The 22,272-nt window shown below is 46.4% G+C and overlaps 1 protein-coding gene across 4 annotated transcripts in view; it reads left to right on the top strand.

Annotated features, from left to right (window-relative positions):
- Positions 1–22,272, top strand: part of FRMPD3 (FERM and PDZ domain containing 3) — a 146,186-nt gene that overhangs the window by 109,604 nt on the left and 14,310 nt on the right. For all 4 annotated transcript variants that reach the window (XM_034781383.1, XM_034781380.1, XM_034781384.1 and 1 more), the window contains 3 exons: positions 2,359–2,485; positions 3,341–3,430; positions 5,483–5,662. In XM_034781383.1, coding sequence (XP_034637274.1) covers positions 2,359–2,485; positions 3,341–3,430; positions 5,483–5,662 — 397 coding nt within the window. The remainder of the gene's footprint in view (positions 1–2,358; positions 2,486–3,340; positions 3,431–5,482; positions 5,663–22,272) is intronic.

Below are 22,272 nucleotides of genomic sequence, written 5' to 3'. Positions count from 1 at the left end.
AGGACAATGTGTGTGGTGTTCATAGTGCTCATAATTGCCGTGGGGATCTGAGCGGGCTCAATGATCCCAGTGCTATGGCATCTGGGCTGAAAAAAGGCGCGAAACTATTGTCTGAAGGAGGGAGGGAGGGAGGGAGGGGTGAGTGCTGACATGGCTTACAGGTACAGGGAATTAAAATCAACGAAGGTGGCTGTGCATCAGGGAGAAACACAAACAACTGTCACACAGAATGGCCCCCCCAAAGATTGAACTCAAAACCATAGGTTTAGCAGGCCTTTGATTTCACGGAGGGAGTGGGAAGCAAATGAATACAGAACAAATCTGGTCCATCTATTTTTTACATCTTAAGCTGGCAGCAGACGGTGCCGCATGACTGATAGCCATCGGCATCTTCTGGGTGTTTGGCAGAAAATGATGTACTATGACTGCTAGCCATCATCGTCAAGACGGTTCAATAGGCCAGGAGACAAAACGTGTCTGCCCAGGTGCCTCTGATTGAACTCACTGAGGAATACGACGATGACAGATACCAGTCGTAATACACCATCCACTGCCAAAAGGCAAGGAGCTGTTGCTGTGTAGCAATGCAGCCCCACGTCTGCCAGCACCCAGATAGCCGATGACGGCTACCAGTCATACTGCACCGTCTACTGCCAAAAGGCAATTAGCTGCTGCTGTATAGCAATGCAGTGCCACGTCTGCCGGCACCCGGATGACATATGGTGATGGTGAACTGAGTGGGCTCCATGCTTGCCATGGTATGTTGTCTGCACAGGTAACCCAGGTAAAAAGGCGCGAATCGATTGTCTGCTGTTGCTCTGACAGAGGGGGAGGGGCCTGACGACATGTACCCAGAACCCCCCGCGACACTGTTTTTGCATCATCAGGCATTGGGATCTCAACCCAGAATTCCAATGGGTGACAGAGACTGCGGGAACTGTGGGATAGCTACCCACAGTGCAACGCTCCGGAAGTCGATGCTAGCCTCGGTACTGTGGACGCGGTCCGACGACTTAATGCGCTTAGAGCATTTTATGTGGGGACACACACAATCGACTGTATAAAACCGATTTCTATAAAACCGGCTTCTATAAATTCGACCTAATTTCATAGTGTAGACATACCCTTAGCCCTGGCAGACCGAAACAGCCAAGGCTCAGCCTTCTTCACTGCTTGTGTTGCCCTGTAGACGCTTAGCAATGGCTTTGGCTCCCTCTGTTGGCAAGAGGGTGCTTCAGTGTCCCAATAACTGTTTCCAGCTCCTGTCTGCCTCTCCACTCCCATCCTTTGCACCCTGCCAGTTGGCTCCCTGAGATACAGCCAAATATGGCCAGAAGAATGGAGCTGTGGCACATCAGGCAATGCCTGCAGATTGCGCGGGAGGGGAGGAGAGCGCAAGCTGGGTACTCGGAATCATCTTCACCGCAGTCTGGGGTCAATAGTCAACCTGCAGAACGTTCCCCCTCCTCCTGTGCAGTAGATTGCAGGGCAGAATGTGTGCCATACCATGTGAGCAGGGGAGGAATAATCCAGCCTTCATCCTGGACATGCACTAGGCAGCCAGTCCTTGGCAGACTGAGGTTTCTCATCTCAGCAGTAAGAATCCATTCCTCCTGAGGCCAAAACTCCAGCCACCTTGATGCAGCCTGGTATGAGCTACCAAAGTCTGTGCTAGCATCACACCAGGAGAGGGGCCCTGATTGGGAGCCATGTGGGGCAGAGACCTTGTCTGTAAAGCACCTAACAGATTAGAAATAATAAACGATTGTAATAATGGTGGAATAGGAGAGAACTCCTCCTGTCTCTCCAGTCACTTGGAATAAGGACAAGCTCTGGATTTGTTTGCCTCTCTGGAGTAGACTTGAGGTACTTACTGGTTTGGAAGCAGAAACAATGTAGTGAAGTGGCGGATCAACACTTACTTGGTTATAAATGTGGCTGGGTCTTTATAAACCAGCAGTAGCGTTAGAAACCGGGGTCCAAATTCAGACCTGATGTCAATGGGTGAGACTCTGTTGACTTCAGAGTAGTTACACCCACTGACACCAGGGCTGAATTTGGCCCCAGATTTGTATCTTGCAGTGAAACCCTGCCTTGCTTCTCATCCCCACCCCCTACACCAGAACTCCCCAGCGGTAGGATCTGCATCTGACCACTTCCTGATTCACTCTGCTAAGGTAGCAGGAGGGCTTAGAGGAGGCCCAGTGGTGTCTCAGAGCTGCTCCCCACCCACACACACCTGCCCTCAGGTTCTGTCCATGTGTATTGTTCTCCTCCTTCCCCTCCATTCTCTGTCATCTCTCTCTTCTGAGCACCTGCTGCTCTCTCTCCTCTCTCTGAAGTCATTTCTGCTTGCAGGAAGGAGTGGGGGCTGGAGCCGTTTCTGCCTCCTTCACTTCTGCAGCTCATCAAAGAGAAGAGCCTTCGGAAATCTCTCTCTCAGCAGCTGAAGGCCCATCAGAACCAGTCGCCCAGTGGCACCAAGGTAAGCAGAAGCCAGCGCAGCCCTACCATGGGTTCTGGGTGGGGAGTGCTGCAGCTGATATATGCCTGCAGGAGCTTTTATGTTTTCACTTGCGATTAGTGTGCATGGCTAGCCAGGGATTCGTGTTATTGTATGCAATTGATGTTTAAGTCCAATACAGTGTGCTGTAAATCCCCGGGGGTGACAGCCCGCTAGCCTGCTCTTTGTCATGAATCCATTTGCCAGGGTGATCTGGATTTCACAGCAGTAAACCATGGTGGAGCACAGTCAGTTCAGATAAACTAAGAACCACCTGAAACTTGGCCAAAAAGTCACCAGTTTAGTTAACTTGGCTTTAGGATTATTTTCCCATTTTTTGCTTCCGAGCATCAAGAGTCAGATGTGTGGCAATGCCCCAGGAGAGGGGCCTGTCTGCCCATCCAGCCCCTGCCATTGCTGGAGTTCCTGTGAGGGAGGCCACTTCTCACGGGAGCCGTAGATCCCAGAAGGACACATCATCCTCTAAGGGTTTACAGAAGTACCTGCATGTCTGAATGGACGTTCTCCTTCTCTGGGCCAATAAACTTTTAGACGTTTGCCCTGCCCCACTGCAAAATAAACTATTTGTTTCCAACAACAGCAGCTACTTGCCTTCAGTTGTTAAGGGAGCATAGCTGCCCTCTCCACGTCACCTGGGGATGTCTCCATTTCATGAATCATTTGAGGCACAATGGCAAATTCTAAACCCCCCAGAACTGTGCACCAAGCACTCCCCAAGCTTCTGGAGAGGACCTTCCTTGACTCCTTCTTTGGGATCCTCTTTAGCTTTTTCAGTCTCTTGAGTCTTTGCCTTGTTACACTGATGTATTTCCTCAGGTTTCAACAACCCAGGCAAAGCTCCAGTATCTGCGGATCTTGAATGAGCTTCCGACCTTTGCAGGAGTCCTCTTCAACACAGTGGGACTGGTATGGTAATTCCAGCACGATTCAGAGTAGACCATCCTCATGATTTTGGGTGGGTCTTTATGGGTTCTGAGGGTGCCGCATAATTGGCAGTTGGCCTTTGGCATGCACAACAGCATATGCACACGCACGCACATGCACGAATGTGCACAGGTACCCATGATCGCCAAATAAAAGACAGAACATTTCCCAGATTCTAATGAACTCCCCTGGTGTGAGGTCACAATACTAGTCTGCCCATAAAACCTTCAGTCTCCACTGACTACAGGCCAGATCCTCAGCTGGTATGAATTGTAACTCAGTGGAAGTCAATGAATCAGTGCCAATTTCTACCAGATGAGGATTGGGCCCTTTGTGTCTGTAGTGGTTTAATTAGATGATCTTCTACCCAATTAATTTAAAGGGCCTCAGCCGTACTCTTAAATCCCAGCTCCACTATAGAAATCCTGTTTGCCAGGGTTTGCAGCTGTAAACGTTTAGTGGCTGTCCTATCGTTGGCCCTTGGACATCTCATCTTTCCCTCCCCCTCCATGAGTGTCTGTGAGGCCTGGAAGCATGTGAAGGGATCCTCGATGGAGAACCGAGTACCAGGAAACGTTCCCTGTTCTGTCTTTGCGATGAATACATCAGACAGCCTTGAAATTTCTGTGATTAGCAATCCCAGCCTGTCCATTGGTCTGCAGTGTCTCGGAAGCTGTTACACTGATATAATCTGCCTGGGTATAGTCCACTCCTTCCGCCTACTTGTCATCCCCATTAAAATCATCCTCATCAACACAGCCTCATTTTGTCCACTGCAGGGTGAAGGCCACGCAGCCAAACCATGAGCACATAGGACCTACCAAGGTTCCCAGTTGCCTGGCTCATCTCCATCTCTAGTGGCCCTTGTGCCACCTTCCATCCATGGCTCTCCATTCTGTTGTAAGTTTCATCCATCTGCTATCGTTTCTTCCTGCCACACAGACTGTACCCACTTTCACGACGTCCTCTTACCTTGCTTCCTTCCCCATTGGTTTGGTCTGCAGCATGTTTTTTCCTTGTTTCTTCATAATTATGTAAAAACTCCAAAAGCGCCTATCCCAACAGCTCCAAGCAGTCCATTAAAAAAGATCCAGACTATATTAAGCACAGTGTGGTTGAGGGATTAGAGCAGGGGAGTGGGCGTCAGGTCTCCTGCCTCCCATTCCTGGGTTCTGACACTGACTTGCTTCATATCCTTGGGCAAGTGACATCTCTCCATGCCTCAGTTTCCTCAAATGTAAAATGAAGGGAGGGATATTGATCTAGCATGTCCAGGAGGGGCCCAGAGAGTTAATGCTCATAAAGCACTTTGACATGCTCAGATGAAAGGCTCAACGGAGGTGCAATATATGCATTAGGGCAATAATAGAGTGTGATCTTCATCATTATTTTCCTGTGTGTGTTTGTCTAACCTGTAGCTTTCCCTTCACGTTCCAGCTTAGCACCATGTGTCATGGCTGGAAGGGCCAGGTCAATACTGATTGCCATTGTTAATCAGAGATCAGCTTCTTATTTTCCTTTATTGTTCCGTAAAATTCCTCCCCAACCCCTCTCGTCCTCCTCCCCTTTCACCGGCCTCCTCCTCCTCAGAGGTTATTTAAAACCCGCCATCTTTGTAACATGCTTTTACTTTTCTGTAGCGCGACAACAGGCCTGAATATTTCATGCAGACAATCAGTTCTGCTATTTATTTTTAAATAGTCTTGGCAACCTGCATGCTGTTCCGAGGTGCCATTCCCAGCACTGCGGAAAAGGGAGTTAAACTGTTGGCAAGCTCCAGGTGTGTTCTCAGCATTGGCTGCCCCCCCTGCCCTGCATTAAGTATCTCTGGTGCTGTGACCCCTCCCCCCGGCCCAGATCCAGGGTGGACTTCAGCCAGCCGAGTAAATAACGTCTTGGCTACAGGCTTGGCTCAGTGTAAGGAACAGAGCTCAGCTGGGGTTGGGCAGGCAGCCTTTTCACATACAGCTGCATGGCATTTTTTCACATGTCTGTCTCTCTCTTTTGATTCGGCTGGGGTGGCCGCCCTCTCAGGACGAGAAGCAACCGGCCACCATGCTCCTGGTGGGCCCCCGCCACGGTATCAGTCATGTCATCGACCTGAAGACCAACCTCACCACGGTGTTGTCAGAGTTCAGCAAGGTCAGCAAGATCCAGCTGTTCAGGGAAAACCAGGGTGTGGCACGAGTGGAAACCAGCATCCTGGATGCCAAGGTAGGCACAAGTTCCTCCCAGGGCAGGTGCAGAAGGAGTCATGGTCTTCAGCTGGGAGAAGGGCTAGCAGGGAGGTTCACACGAGATGGCTCAGAGGCTGTGGGTCAGAGCTCCTCTGAGGACTTGTCTTCAGATGGCATTTAGGGCATGAGTGCAGATGTGTTGGTTGGTCTCATCATTAATGTCTCCTGGACACTTGTCCATTGGAGAAGTGGGGTGGTCAAGTAGAGAGTGCACTGGACTGGGAGTCAGGAGACCTGGGTTCTAGTCCTAGCTCTGCTGCTGGCCTGCTGCGTGACCTTGGGCCAGTCACTTCCCCTCTGTTTCCCCTGCGTCTGTCTTGTCCACTTAGAGTGTAAGCTGCCTTGGGTAGGGCCTGGCTCGCTATGCGTTTGTAAAGCGTCTGGAGCTCTGGTCTTGGTCGGGGTTCCTATGTGATACTGTGTGCTTTGACCAGATGCGGGGTTGCAGGTTGGGACTGAGATGACTTTAGTGAGCTGGGTGGAGATTCAGGACATGAGTAGCAGGGAATTCTGTCCTGCCACCAGATCAGGGACAGACAGTGATGACAAATGGACATGTCCTGGGTGGGTCATACCCCTCTGGCAGGTACCCGAGGGGTGTGTCTCTTTCTTACACATCAGCAACACTGGAATAGCTTGGCATGCCAATGAAGTCTCATCGAATTGAACTGAAAAAGTGTTAGTCAGGACTAGGGAGCATTGACAATGCTGTTTGAGGGCCCAGTGGGAGCAGCAGGGGTGCTGCAATCGAGACTGAGGCGCACTGGCAGGAGCTGGCACTGCTTTAGCCCTCACTGAACCCCTGCAGTCAGCCCCTCACCTCCGCAACCAGCCACACTCTCTGAGAAAGGCTGTAGGAAGGAACCGTTTTGAGAACATCACCTTGCAGGTCTACCGGCCTCTGTTGGCTTTGCCAGCTTCTCCAGCTGTGCCTGGCAACCGCAAACATAGGTGATCTCCACAGAATCCTAGGGGCTGGATGCAGAAGAGACCCATCTCTCTGCCAGTCCATGATGACTGTTTCCATTTACTAGGGGGGTGTCCCATCATGGTTGCAGAGTCACAAGCGCTGGGATTTTCATCGTCCCCTGGGAGATGCTTCCCCAGGAACTCACTGTCAGGAAGTGTTCTTGATACTCAGCCTAAAGGTTCCCTTTCTTAATATCAGCCCATGCCTGAGTCTCTCCCCTCTCCCCCCATGTACTGTTCAAAGCAGATGGTCTGTCTCCTTGGTGTGAACATCCTGCTGAGATCTTTGGACTGTTAGCATGTCATCCTTCTTCAGTTGCCACTTAGCCAGGCTTTAGTACCTTTAATCTCTCCCCATCAGTCTCTGCCACTGGCCCCTGATTATTCCTCTAGCAGCCCTCTTATCTGCCTCTAAATTGTCACAATCCTTCTGGTAACAGGGCACCCAGAACTGAAGCAATATTCCAGGCACAGAACCATAGAGAGTAGGATTGTTACCTCCCTGCTGTGGGATGAGAGACCTCTGTATATGCAGCCCGAATTTGCATTGGCATTGCTTGCTGCGAAATTACATTGCAAGTTTAGGTCTAACTTGCTGTCCACACACACCTCTAAATCCCTGCCAAAACCTCCATGCACGGGCAGAAATTGTGGAAAAGCAGCATCACTTGCCCCATAACCTCAGACGTGCAGAACACAACGCCATCCACAGCCTCAGGAACAACTCTGACATCATAATCAAAAAGGCTGACAAAGGAAGTGCGGTCGTCATCATGAATAGGTCGGAATATGAACGAGAGGCTGTTAGGCAGCACTCTAACACCACATTCTACAGGCCATTATCCTCTGATCCCACTGAGGGTTACCAAAAGAAACTACACCATTTGCTCAAGAAACTCCCTGGAAAAGCACAGGAACAAATCTGCACAGACATACCCCTAGAGCCCGGACCAGGGGTATTCTATCTGCTACCCAAGATCCATAAACCTGGAAATCCTGGACGCCCCATCATCTCAGGCATTGGCACCCTGACAGCAGGATTGTCTGGCTATGTAGACTCTCTCCTCAGGCCGTACACTACCAGCACTCCTAGCTATCTTTGAGACACCTCTGACTTCCTGAGGAAACTACAATCCATTGGTGATCTTCCAGAAAACACCATCCTGGCCACTGTGGATGTAGAAGCCCTCTACATCAACATCCCACACAAAGATGGACTATAAGCCATCAGGAACAGTATCCCCGATAATGTCACGGCAAACCTGGTGGCTGAACTTTGTGACTTTGTCCTCACCCACAACTATTTCACATATAGAAAGAAACCTACTGACCGCTATACTTACCTACATGCCTCCAGCTTTCATCCAGACCACATCACACAATTCATTGTCTACAGCCAAGCTGTAAGATACAACTGCATTTGCTCCAATTCCTCAGAGACAAACACCTACAAGATCTCTATCAAGAACTCTTAAAACTACAATACCCACCTGCTGAAGTGAAGAAACAGATTGACAGAGCCAGAAGAATACCCAGAAGTCACCTACTCCAGGATGGGCCCCACAAAGAAAGTAACAGAACGCCACTAGCCATCAACTTCAGCCCCCAACTAAAACCTCTCCAGCGCATCATCAAGGATCTACAACCTATCCTGAATGACGATCCCTCACTCTCACAGATCTTGGGAGACAGGCCAGTTCTCGCTTTACAGACAGCCCCCCAACCTGAAGCAAATAGTCACAAGCAACCACACAACAATATCACTAACCCAGGAACCTATCCCTGCAACAAAGCCTGTTGCCAACTCTGCGCACATATCTATTCAAGGGACACCATCATAGGACCTAATCACATCAGCCACACCATCAGAGGCTTGTTCACCTGCACATCTACCAATATGATATAAGCCATCATGTGCCAGCAATGCCCCTCTGCCATGTACATTGGCCAAACCGGACAGTCTCTACGCAAAAGAATAAATGGACACAAATCAGACATCAAGAATTATAACATTAAAAACCAGTCGGAGAACACTTCAACCTCCCTGGTCACTCAATTACAGACCCAAAAGTTGCAATTCTTCAACAAAAAAACCTTCGAAAACCAACTCCAACAAGAAACTGCAGAACTGGAATTAATTTGCAAACTGAACACCATTAAATTAGGCTTGAATAAAGACTAGGAGTGGATGGGTCATTACACACAGTAAAAACTATTTCCCCATACTAATTTTCCCCTATTACTCACACCTTCTTGTCAACTGTTTGAAATGGGCCATCCTGATTATCACTACAAACGTTTTTTTTCTCCTACTGATAATAGCCCACCTTAATTGATTAGTCTCATTAGAGTTGGTACGGCAACACCCATTTTTTCATGTTCTCTCTGTGTATATATATCTTCCTACTGTATTTTCCACTGCATGCCTCCGATGAAGTGGGTTTTAGCCCACGAAAGCTTATGCCCAAATAAATTTGTTAGTCTCTAAGGTGCCACAAGTACTCCTCGTTCTTTTTGCTGATACAGACTAATATGGCTACCACTCTGAAAGGAGTATCTCTGGTTCACATCATTCCATCCCCACTAGATGCATTAGCTTGAGGTTTTTCAAACTGAATCTCATGCTGTTATTTTTTTTCCTTGTTTCTAAACCCCCAGGTGTCTTTGTATGAATGGTCTCTCAACAGAGGTATTCACAAATGCACCATTTGGAATCATCTCCCGAATCCATCCATGTGCTGTTTATTCCCTCTTCTAGATCATTAATGAACATATTAAATATAGACCAAACCTATCACCAATCCCTGGGTCACCCAGCTCGAAACTTCCCCCCTGGATACTCAATGCTTTGCTGTTTACCATAACCTTGTCTTTCTGGTCCTCCAGGCAGTTTGCAGCCCACATGCCAGTGTCCATAATCCAAACAGTCTGAATTAACTGGGGAGTGAGATTTTATAGGACACTGTATCAAATGTTTGCCTAAACTACAAGTGGTTCCCATCCTCTGCTTTCCCATCCTCCACGAATTCTGTAACTGTATCACAAAAGCAATCAAGTGTATCTGGCCCAATGTGCTCTTGTTCTTTACAGACCAGTGCAGTTTATTGCCCGTGGTTCCACTGTAGTACCAGGTTGCTTATTTTTCCGTCTATTTGTTCTATTCATTTACATATGAATAGCTTTATGGGCTCGTAATCTCTCGGATCGCTCTCTTTTCCTTTGCGGAAATCCAATATTAGGTTTGCTTTTTGCCAGTCTTCTGATACTTCCTAGGTTTTCCCACAACTTTTCAAAATTCATTGTCGGTGAGATGGTTTGTGTCCTGATTCCTTTAAGGCCTGATCGAGTACTCATTTACCTCTGTGAAGATGCTCCCATTGACTTCCATGGACAGTGGATACCCTAGCATTCATGTCATCCAGATTAGCTGATTGATATCAGTATAGATTTTCCAAGTGTTCCCTCATCTGATCTTTATCGGTAATTGTTGTTTTAACAAGGACTCCTGGTTTCCATGTTTTTCCAACTTCTTTTCTTTATTTTTCTGGAAACATCCAAGCAAAGCAGTTCAAGTTCTCAGCTATTTTTGAGCCTTGGTTAATTTAATTCCCCCCCTCTCAGTTATAAATGGGTCTGTTTGAGAGGCAGTGATCCAACGAATATCCCAAGCTACTTCATTTATCTGTGTCTCTGTTCCCATTCCCACCCTTTCTCTGCCTTGTCTAGTTAGCCTCTAAGCTCTTTGAGCCGGGACTGTCTCTTAAAATGCCTCTGAACACCACCTAGCACCCTGGAGCTCTAATCTCAGTTCGGGAGGCTGGGCATTACAGTAATGCAAATAATAACAGAGTTTATTTTCCCCTTGATATTTATAAAAGCCCTTCTGAGCCCTTTAGCACTGAGTCACCAGCTTTATTGATGAATGTTGATCCTTCCTCTGTGAACAGTAACTGAACTCTGTGCGTCTTTCCGTGGTTTCCTCCCCACTTCTGGGGCAGGTTCTTCTAACCAGATCTCCCAGCAGCCCTTTCCTTGCATCCTGTATTTGTAGAGCCAGTCTAGTCTGTGGAACTGGAATTATGATGGGTTTGTTTGGGATTCCCCAACTGCCTTCTCTGCTGGTGGATTTTAATATCTCCTCCCATAGCCTTGGTAATTCCTGACAATCTGCCCTCCTGAAGTTAGACACCCTTCTGCTGCTGCCCTGAGTGATCCCATTGCTTACTCTGCTGAATTCAAGTAGCACATGGTGATTGGTTCCAAGCTTCCTTTTGATTCTCTCTGCTCCTGTCTCTTGGGAAGTAGCTGATCCATGATGACTTCCCCTTTGCTTGGAGTTTCTACTTTAGCATCCACCTATATAACTCAGGAGCCTCTTTGATGAAGCCTGTTTGGCTGTATTTGTTGTTCAGCAGGTATCTGAGCAGTTAAAATCCCCGGAGAGTACAACATCCTGTGATTCGGAGTCCCCCACAGGTTGGTTCTTGCTTTGGTCCAGTCCTGGTAGTCTGTAGCAGATGCCACCTGTCATTCCTCCTTGATCTTCCATCCTCTGCATTCTTACCAAAATAATTCCATCACCACACTCTCCATTGTCTAGTTATGTCTTGCCAAGGCTGCAAATACTTGTGAAGAGATAGTGGTATATTCATATCTTCCTACTTCGTCTATGTGGATTGCACCCCAGGCCATTCTACTTATGAGCATCATCCCACTAGGTTTCTCTTATGCCTGCTATGTAAAAAAATACCTAATCTCCATCATGAATAACCCTTCTGATTCTTCCTTGCATCCATGCCCCTTTCGTTTGTGGGCAGATTATGGCATTAATACATCAATAATAAAATGATAAATATCCTTTGATTGACCTTTTGTCTTTGACTAGCTATTAATGTTTGAAAGACGGTAATAAAAAAAAAATGTGTTCCCAACTGCCAGATGAATTCAAGGCAGCCTCATTTCGTGTGTGTGCATTCAGTGCTCCTTAAAGATGCCAGATTAACAGCCCTGAAAACCGAAGCCCTCTGTCTCTCCACAAACATTGAACATTCAGCAATAGAGCACGCAGTTCGCCGCTGACAATGTGCTCCAACCCAGGGAGGGAACGGCTACTGTTGGGGTGAGAGAGTAGTTCTTTGCCTATGGCGCTTTCAGTCCTCGACCACTCATCTGAGACTGGCCACAAGAATGACAAATACGATGGCAGTTTGTGATGTTGATACCCATCTGCTATGAACCAGAATGAGACTCCCCCAGATAGCTCTCCCCTGGTACCTCGCTGACCCCCCAAATTTGAACTGGAGACTTGGACAGGAAATGCTCTGTATGGCATTACCAGTCCCCTGAGCCAGAAGTCTCCTCAGCTTTAAATAACTTTATGAATAAGGTCCCAAGTTCTTCTCCACTGTAAAAGCAGACCCACTCCTGGTTCCTGCCATGTAGCGCAAACATCTGCTGTGAAAACAGTTCTCTTGTAGAACTTCCACCCACCTAGTGAATTCATCCACAAATTGTGACTTCTTGTGAAATTCAAGATGGCTGCCCAAAGTCACCGAAAATGCCCCCATCCCTTCCCACTGGTACAGACAAGCAGGGTCCATCTGTATCTTAAGGCTGGAATGTGCTAGGAGAGGCTGTTAGAACCTATCTTAATTATATCCACATGCAGAGACAGGGATTCAAAGCCAGAGTGTCTGGCCCAGAATGAGGCATATGCTAATCTTAGACAGAACTGCAATGGCTGAGACAGGCTAAAAGGAGAGGGAGGAAGATCATTACCTGGCAGTGCTAATCTGCTTTCTGTAATTATTCTATTGTACTGTAGCTCCCCCTGCTCTGACTAAATAGTGAGATGCAAATAAATCCATTTTCTCTGTGATTTTAAACCATTAGAGGGCTGTGTTCTAAGAATGCCCTTTCCTCTCTAGAGACCTGGAGTCGAATCCACATCACACTTCTAAACCTGCAGGCGCTTTGCAGAATAACAACCGCAGGGAGGGCATAGGGTGACCAGATGTCCCGATTTTATAGGGACAGTCCCGATTTTTGGGTCTTTTTCTTATATAGGCTCCTATTACCCCTCACCCTCTGTCCCAATTTTTCACATTTGCTGTCTTGTAACCCTAGGAGGGCATGTGAAAGATATTCATTTTAGGCATAGGCGGGTTGTGATGCTCTCTCCTCTAGGAATTCCCCTAATTAGCTACAGGCATCTACTAGCACTGGGTGAATACATTAAAAAATCTTCTCAGGACAGTCACTTGAATAAACAACTGAATCTACTTTGCTTATGTCCATGACCCTTTTGCAATTACTTTCTGCAGATATTTGAGCATCTGAGGTTACTGTGGAAACAGCAAATTTTAAAGTGACTGTTAAAGGATCTGTGTAGAAAGGCCATGTTGAATTCTGAAACATCAATGTCAGGTGCCCTACAAACCCAATCCTAAGGGTTAAAGTTCATCCAATCAGGAAACAGGCACCTACCATGCGATTTATGTGACCAAGCAAAACTAACCAATGCTTCTTAGACTTCTAATAACTGCTCATGCACAACTACAAACCAAGGATTATTTGCAGAAATGAGTCAGTGAATAATTTCAGATTACAGTTACACTTGAGAATATCATAAATCACTCATGGATAGTTCATGAGCAGAAGTTGCAGCTATGTTGTCTAATGAATTATTCACTATGAAATAATTGCTTTGCTCTCAAGCTTCTCTGATATCCCAGGCTCTCTTTCCGAGTTAAAGACAGCACAGACTAGTTAGATCTGTAAGGTTTTACAAATCAAGATGTGTCCGTGGTTTATTTTTGTAAATGTTAGTGAAAGCTGGGAATGGGGGGCGGGGCATGGTTGGCTTAGATGTCAAACTTCACATGAAGGTTCTGCAATCCACACATTGCAGCATTGTGGCCTCACGGGAACCTGAAATTCAAACCGACTAGTGGAGAGAAATGTAAAAAGTAAACCAACGTGAGGCAGCAGGCACCATTGTAGTCATGCCTGTTACTGTAGGTGGTTGCTGATGTTCTGGCAGTGTTGGTGATGTTTCCCCGTTGCAAGTATAGTACTGCAAACACCACAGAGCAAAATAAATAGCATGGTGGTGTGATAAAGGTCAGGTGCAGGTGCCCAAGCAAATAAGGGGCCAGATTCTCAAGTGTACACAGTGCCTAAGCCAGTGCCCGTTGAGGTCAACAGAGGTGACATCCTGGCCCCACTGTAGTCAGTGGCAAAACTTGTACTGACTTCAGAGGGGCCAGGGTTTCCCCTACAAGTCTATCCATTGACTTCAGTGAGCATTGGATCAGACCCTAAGGATGCAACACACAATTTGCATGGCCACTGGTGAATGACACCTGCACTGCACCATGCTCAGCTGGCGAGGTACTGCCATAGTGGCTCCCAAACAACCTCACCGGCCAGCCAACAGCACAGGGCGCGTGGCTGTGGAAAAGGGGGGGTGACTGGAGCATTCCTGGGTCCCAGCAATCCCCAGATGCCAGAATGGCCTGTTGGAGTCCTGGGCATACCAGTGCGCAGGTGGCCCCAGATCAGTGGGATAAAGAAGTGGCCTAAATCCACTTTCATACGCCATCTTTCTCAGCAGCATTGAGTGCTGCTTCCCCATCCGCCACTCCAGGGCTGGGCCATGATTTTTAAAGTGACAGTGTCCCGTTAAAGGCAGCCCAGAGACTGTTTAGCACTGTTCCCTGGTGTATTCCTCAGCAAAAATTAAAGAAAAAAACAAACAAGATCTCTTCTACATACACGTGTCGTGAGGGGGACGCTGGCATCAAGGTCCAGACAGAGATGAGACTATCACCGTCTTGTTGCACCATTTAAAAATCCATATGACAATCCCAGCAGGATTTATTCCAGGCCCAATTTCCAGTGCAAAGGCGATAGAGAGGCTGGTTAGTTTAATCCCAAGGAACTCAAGCCTAGGTTTTCCATAGAAGGGTAGTAGTTGCCCTATAAATAAGAGCATCAATCAGACAGACAGCTGATTAGATCCAAGGCTTGTTCTTTGAGTTCAGATCTGACATTCCTTTCCTTTCTCACTGCACTCATGATTTGATTAATCCATCCCTTTCTACTGAAGCAATCATTACATTGGGTTTTGACTCATTACAGCTGTGTTTACAATAAACTTTTATTTTTATGACACAGCCACTTTGTAGTTGGTTGCTTTTTATTATTATTATTGATATTAGCGGAGACACCCTGCTGTGCCCCTCTAAAAAATACATTGGTGCGGGAACTAGGGGAGTTGGGGGTGCGGTAGGTTGAAGCAGTAATAAACCCAAATACATGGCTTCTGCCTTCAGCACCCCCACTATGAAAATTGTTCCAGCACCACTGGTGTCAGATTTGTGCACCCAGCCAGGATGCCACCTGGGAACTGGCTAACTTCACAATGGCATCTGTGGGTTCAAAGGGTCCATCTTTTCCCAGTGAAAATTCCCACCTGGGCTGCATGTCGTACCCAGCTTAGTTGCAAATGTGAGCGAGGAGCTAAGATGAGGTGCAGAAGCGGCATGGGGGCTGGTGACTAGCCAAGCACAGTTCAATCAAAAGCATCAGGGTAATTGATTTCATGTCTCCCAGCAGGGCCTGCAGCCAGCCAGCACTTAGCAGAGATCAAGACTTTACAAAGGAAAACAACGAAAAAATTAATTCAGAAAGATCCCTGGCTGCTACTGTGCCTAGAATCTGGCTATTGATTTCAGTGTCTTGCAGGGGCCTTGGGGCTGCTTCCAGTGTGTAATGGAAATAAAAGGCCTTTCTACAAGTACATTCTGTAGCTTTCTAATTTTTGCATTGACTGGGCTAACACATCCCCTCCTGCTTCCCCAGGGCCCCCTCCCTGATGTAAGCAACAAAGCAGGTGAACAACTGCAGTGCACATTGAGGAACCTTCCCCGGTGGGTAGAATAATGCTCGGCCAGATCCTGGAGAAAAATCAATAGAACGATGCTGGTTGGCACCAGCTGAAGATTGGCCCATCCTCATTGCTACATGGAGGAGCCAGGATTTCCTGCAGTGTAGCGTAAGATCTAGGCCTTCCCAGTTGTCATGATGCTGCTTACCATGGTCACTCAGAGCTTCATGGTGGCAGCAGGGACAGAAATAAGACCCTGCTTCTCCCAAAGCACAGGTTCAAAACAGCTGACCTAAAAGACACTCTCCACTAGCAGTATCGCACCTATGACACACAGTGAAGCAGTTCTGATTCTAGCCAGTAGTTGGCATTGGTGCACATACACCCATGCCCATACATGACAGTACTATAATGACTTAATAGATCTTAAAAACATTCTGGGGCAGAGATGGACTGAGTTTATTTACAAACATTGCTACCAACATCTGTTTTATAGGAGCTACTGGTACAATTATAAAGACGGGGAAGGAGGCAATTAGATATCAAGCAGGCCTTCCTGTTATGCAATGCACAGCCTTTCTAGAGGTGATGGGCGGGGGAGGGTACATGTGTATAAGTAACAGGATCTACTACTCTAAACTGCATGAATCCCATTAGTTTTATTTGCACTGAACCATGCTGAAACCCTTCCTTCTGGAGAGAGTGAGAGGAAGATTGAGACTTTTTTTATCTTAGGCTTCTAGTGTGGAGGAGCAGTTGGAAATGCTGCTAACCAGAGTCTTGCTAGTTTAATTAAAACAAGGCACCCAACAATATGTGGTGTCAGAAGTAGACACATTCCCCTGCCATCTAGAACACCGTGGATATTGCTGGCTTCCCTGCATTCAAAATGGACTAGGAATCGGGCAGCCATTCAGAAACACGACAGAGATTCAAACAGCTTGTGGAACTGACATTTTCTGGACCATACAAAGCCAAATCTGAATAAGAAACAAATGCAGCTATCCAAGACTGTGGACAGGGGCAAAAGCGGAGGCACTTTCAGCATGCGGTCCATTGGTGCAGAAGATTGGAAAGCACTAAGAACTTGCTTTGATAAATATAAAGCATGTGCTATGCCAAAAACAAATCCAGTTTTTGATAGTTCAAAACTCCACAGCAATGCGCAAGGAGTCAGAGAGACATTTGATTAGTCTGTAAGAGAATGTAAGATTACCGTGATATCCTATAGATGTTGATGGGACAGTGAGAGACTGTGTAGTTGTTGGTGTAGAGAGAAACTTCCCTGTGTAGGAGCCGTGCTTTCCCTAGAAAAAGCTATGGAGATAGCTAGAGCTAATGAGCTAACAGAAGCCCAGCTAAAAACAGCAGCCACTGGAATCAAGGTGGAGAACGATACTCAAAGTTATATACCCATGGGGGTACATACCCAAAGGCTCTGGAATTGGACAGAAGCTGTCAGAAATTAAGCAGATGACCAAATTTGCCCTGCAAAAGGTATTGCTGATCAAACTGGAATAAACAGAATGACTTTACAAAGGCCTGCAGATTGTATGCAAACAAAACTAGGAATTTTATTGATCAACAAATGACAGAGAAATAATGTTCCTTTTCACAATGAGCTTTGAATTGATAGAGTCAGAGCTAATAATGCTTAAGGGGAAAAAAGGTCCGGCACCAGTGAAGAACTGACTGTCTTGTTAGGCCCAGATGGTCAGATTATTAGCTATAAACTTGACACTAGAAGTCAAGTAAACCAGAAAATGTAAATTATGACCTCAAGTTCTATTGCAGCACATGAATGTGCATCGCTCTGGCTATGGATGGACCGTGTAAAGTACACTGAAACAGATACAAAAATAACAATACTTAAGCTTGAAGTTCATATTGTGGTTATGCCTGTTCACAGATTCATGGATTTAAAGCCATAAGGGACCATCTTGATCATCTAAACCAGGGATCGGCAACTTTTGGTATGTGGCCCGTCAAGGAAATCCGCTGACAGGCCAGGCCGGTTTGTTTACCTGCAGCATCCGCAGGTTCGGCCGATCACAGCTCCCACTGGCTGCAATTTGCCGTTCCAGGCCAATGGGGTGTGCAGGAAGTGGCGTGGGCCGAGGGATGTGCTGGCCGCTGCTTCCTGCAGCCCCCATTGGCCTGGAACGGCAAACCGCGGCCAGTCAGAGCTGCGATCAGCCAAACCTGTGGACGCTGCAGGTAAAAAAACCAGCCCAGCCCGCCAGCGGATTTCCCTGACGGGCCGCATGCCAAAGGTTGTCGATCCCTGATCTAACTAGACCTCCTACATACATAAGGCAGGCAGAGAATTTCTCCCAGTGATTCCCCCATCAAGCCCTATCACTTCTGATTGAGCTACAGCATAACCTTTAGCAAGATATCCATTCTTGATTTAAAGACATGGAGTGATGAAGAATGCACCACATCCTTAGGGAAGCTGTTCCAAAAAGCTGCCCCATATTTCCCGGGTGAATTTGTCTAATATTAACATCCTGATGTAGCTGGTTGAAAAATAGGAAAATGTTAATGGACATTTTCTTCAAAAATTTCATTCTCTCTTTTTTCATTAAAATTTGAAATTTTAACATAAAAAATAATTGAAAAATCAAAATGTGGAAAAGTTCTGCCAACTCTGTTTCCAGCCCCTCTGGATTTTATTGTGCTTTTATCTGTGAGTGTAAAGAGCTCTCAAGCATCAGACATCCTTGCCTCATGAATGTACTTGTAGTTTTGGGTCTGGATGGACGTTGAAATCTTGAATGGACTAAACTGGTGCAATGTGTAAATCCAGCTGAGACGATGAAGTTTGAAATTTTCAAAGGAATAGGATTGTCCGTTAAATGTGTTCTAGTTTCTCCTGAGTCAACATTCATCCTAAAGTTGCCACTGCACAGCAAAAACCAGAGAAATAATTCAGTAACAACATCCATAGAGAGAATCATCCAGGGAAGGGTAGGCCTGTTGGTGATATGTGATCAAGAGACTCCAGCAGTGATACAGTAATGATCCCAGTGAAAGAATGGGCACCCAGAACATGCCAGTTAGTGATCAGAAGATGGCAGATATGAAACAAGCCACCATGAAAGATCAACACGTGAAATGTGAAAATTAAATGGTCAGGCATTAGAAGGAAATAGCCTCTCATTGGATCCAGGGAGATGAGCACTCAATCTTGCAGTAGTGTTTAACGGTGAGAAAAGATTTCATGTGCATGGAGACAAGATACACCAGTATGAAGACACATGGAGCATGTGCCATGGAGAACAGAAAATAAATGCCCTTGATATACTCCATCGACATGGTGCATATTAGAAACTCACCAACTTGTCTCAAGACATCCCGTATGCTCCAATTTAGCATCTAACCCTATTCAGCAAAGCACTTAAGCACGTACTTCCATTCCATTGACTTCAGTGGGATTTAAGCACATGCTTAAAGTTGAGCATGTACTTAAGTGTTTTGCTAATCGGGGAAAGATTTAAGCAAGTGCTTGAATGCTGTGCTGAACTGGGACCTAAAAGAGCATGCCTATATAAAAGGATCAGTAATACCACATGATCTGCCACGAGGACTACAGCAGACCACTGGCACTGATTTGTTTATGTGGAACAACACAGGCTGTATAAGTGTTGTTGATTATTACAGTAGTAGTTAGGATACCAGAATCCCCGCAATAATCCAGAGGAGTTGATTTTCCAGACATGGAATATCTCGGGGGAAATAACTATCTTCGACGGTAGTCCTCGCTGTTCCTTACAGGACTTTGCCAAACAGTGGGATTCTAAACCTATCGTGGTAAATCCATGTTATCCACAAAGAGAAAATAATCAAAGCCATAAAACACAGTTCAGTTCCTTTATTATTATTACTCAGCAGCTCAATTGAAAGCAGTTCAAAGCTAGTGCTGCGTAAATTCCCCAGCAACATTGATTGTAAATTGAACAACTGACTATTCCGAATGGAAATTTTTCCCATTTATTCCCAAGTCTGATTTAACAAAGTATCTTTTTAACAACCCATTTTCCTTGCATGCTTGGAATATATAATATAACCAAGTATCTTTTTAACAACTCATTCTCCTTGCATGCTTGGAACATATGGATCTAGATTAATAGGATTTTAAAGTATCTTGGTTTACCCTCTCCTTTGTCTCTCATTCATAATACCTTCTCTTTTCTTTTACCAGCCCGGTAAGGGGGTAAGCAACTGGATCAAGTGTGATGTTGTACAGCTAACAACGTCATTTAATTTGCAATAATAAAATCTTCACACTTGACCAATTGTATAACAAAACTAGCACCCATCATTTGCCTAAATGTCATTATCGTTTAATCAAGCAATGTGTTCTGCCGAATAACAAAGCAGTAATGCTAAGCTAGTAATGCTAATTGGTATTAAGACTTCTTGCTTGTAGAATAGTAATGTTATAGTCAGCTAGGATGTGCATCTTACTAATTACCAAACAAAAACTGAGTAGCTGTGCTCACGTGGAGACATGGCAAGGGTCATTCAGCATTAGTAATCCTCATACGTTCTGCCCTTTGGCTTTCAGTTATCTGCAGAAAGTGCCAAGTTGCATTGATCGCAGAGTCACTCAGAACCCAATCCTGTTTCGCTCCTGATAGAATATACAGATTGGGCTTCTCTGACAATGATTCACGTTGGAGAGATTGTGGACAATCTGGCTCTCTGATTCATATGGTGGAATTGTCCAAAAATCAAAATATTCTGGTTTTAGTAGAAAAACCCCTTGAGGCTAGGTTCTCACTGCATCCGCTCCACTTGCTGCAAAGGAGTGAGGAGGCATCAGGGAGCTGGGGTTACCCAGCTCTGGCATCTCTTAGAGCTCTGCCACTCCTGCTGTGCAAGGGTGGGCAGGCAGCTGGTGCAGAAGCCGGCTCCATCAGATTTGTGTCAGTAGGGAGTTCCCTTCCACAAGGGGACTACTCCAGTGGCCATTTATGACCATTGCGTGGCTGGCTGGTTCTTGCTCACATGGTCAGCGTCTAACTGATCGCCATATGTGGGGGTCAGGAAGGAATTTCGCCCCAGGTCAGATTGGCAGTGCCCTTGGGGGTTTGTCACCTTCCTCTGCAGTGTGTGGGGTGCCAGTCACATGCCAGGATTATCTAGGTATATCTCACTTCATTGTTTCCCTGCCATTTCTTGGGCCTTGGGCACTGGTGTACCTTGGTCCTTCCAATTCTCTGCCTGTGGCACATAAAAATTATGTCTCCTGCGGGCTGTAATACTTTGATCTAATTTCGGCTGTTGGGTTTAGTGTGCAGGTGTTGGGTGGTGGTGATGGCCTGAGAGATACAGGAGGTCAGACTCGATGATGTGGGGGTCCCTTCTGCCCTTAAACTCTGTGACATTCCGACCAGAAGCTGCCCTGTGCACCACCGGCGCACAACCCAGAATCTGGCCTTTGAGTTGAATTTTATCCCTTCCATTAGCACCATCAGGTGCTGACAGTTGCTTCTGCGGCCTCGGTCAGGTCTTACCACTTCATTTCTTCTTGTTAGCTCTCAGATTACTCTTGCTGCCGACTGGAAAAACCAGGGGCTCCCTCCTTCAACAGACAGCTTCAAACACCTGGGAAGTCTTCAGCATGGAGAAAAGGGACTAGCCTCAAGCAGAAATCTGAATACATGGGCTACCTTACCTCACTTCCGCTGAAGCTAGGAGCCGGGTTAAAAGGGGCAATGCTCCTCACAAGCGCATGAAGAGTCTAGATCCTGTGAGCTCTCCATTGTGTTGCAGATGCAGCCACTTCATTTTCTTGTCTCTTGTTACTCTCTGATTCCTGTAATCTTGATTTTAGTGTTTATTTGTGACCACAATAAAAATCCCTTTTAGAGGAAAAAGCCCATAAACCGAGCTGGTGGCAAAGATTCCTGTTTGAGCGAATTTGCTTATTAGGCACATGCAGCTGTAAATCAACTGCTCAGCTGCTGGTGAGCCAACTTCTTTACTTTCTTTGCCCTTTACACCTGAGTCCGTGAAACCCAGCCAGATGCAAGCATAGCTGAGAGGTAAACAGGAACATCTATTTTATCTGGAAGGGCTGACGGCTTCCTGCCCAGGAATACTGCATTGCTGAGGCCGGAAGGGAGGGGACCAAGGTGTGTATAACTGAGGCCAGGTCATCATCAGCCAGGAAGAGATGGAGGTCCATAGCCAATCCAAGATGTTAGAAAGTGAGCGTTGTTATGACAAATCTGGTAAAGCACGCTGAACACTAGTCTGAAACAAAACTGTGGGCATTGGAGCCCTTCTGTCATTATAACACAGGCAAATACACCTCCCACTGTCTGGACTTGATTATCTTCATAGTCATCATCTGCTTGCTTTGGAGAATATTAGCCATTCGTTGAAGCTGTCTCTGCAGCTATCCCTACTCAGTTCCTTTATTATTATTACTCAGCCCTACCAGTATAGGCTCTGAGAAGATGATAAAGACATAACCATCAGACTGGTGCTTCCAAACTCTGCATCTCCTGTTACATTCACAGCTTGTGAACCAAAAGAGTAGCAAATACCAATCAACATTCCCTATATTTCCTCTGGGAGCTCCACGGACTGCTCTGCATATGAAGCCACATGCTTCCAAAAATGGCCAAGCCGTGCAACCTAGGACAGTTTTGGGTTTGTCTCTGAGAGGCAGCATGGTCCAGTGGATAGTGCACTGGACTGGGACCCAGGATACC

Source organism: Trachemys scripta, chromosome 9, assembly GCF_013100865.1.
Source record: "Trachemys scripta elegans isolate TJP31775 chromosome 9, CAS_Tse_1.0, whole genome shotgun sequence".
Taxonomy (NCBI): Eukaryota; Metazoa; Chordata; order Testudines; family Emydidae; genus Trachemys; species Trachemys scripta.
The sequence above is the reverse complement of the archived record's forward strand: the minus strand, read 5'-3'. Positions and strand labels throughout refer to the sequence as shown.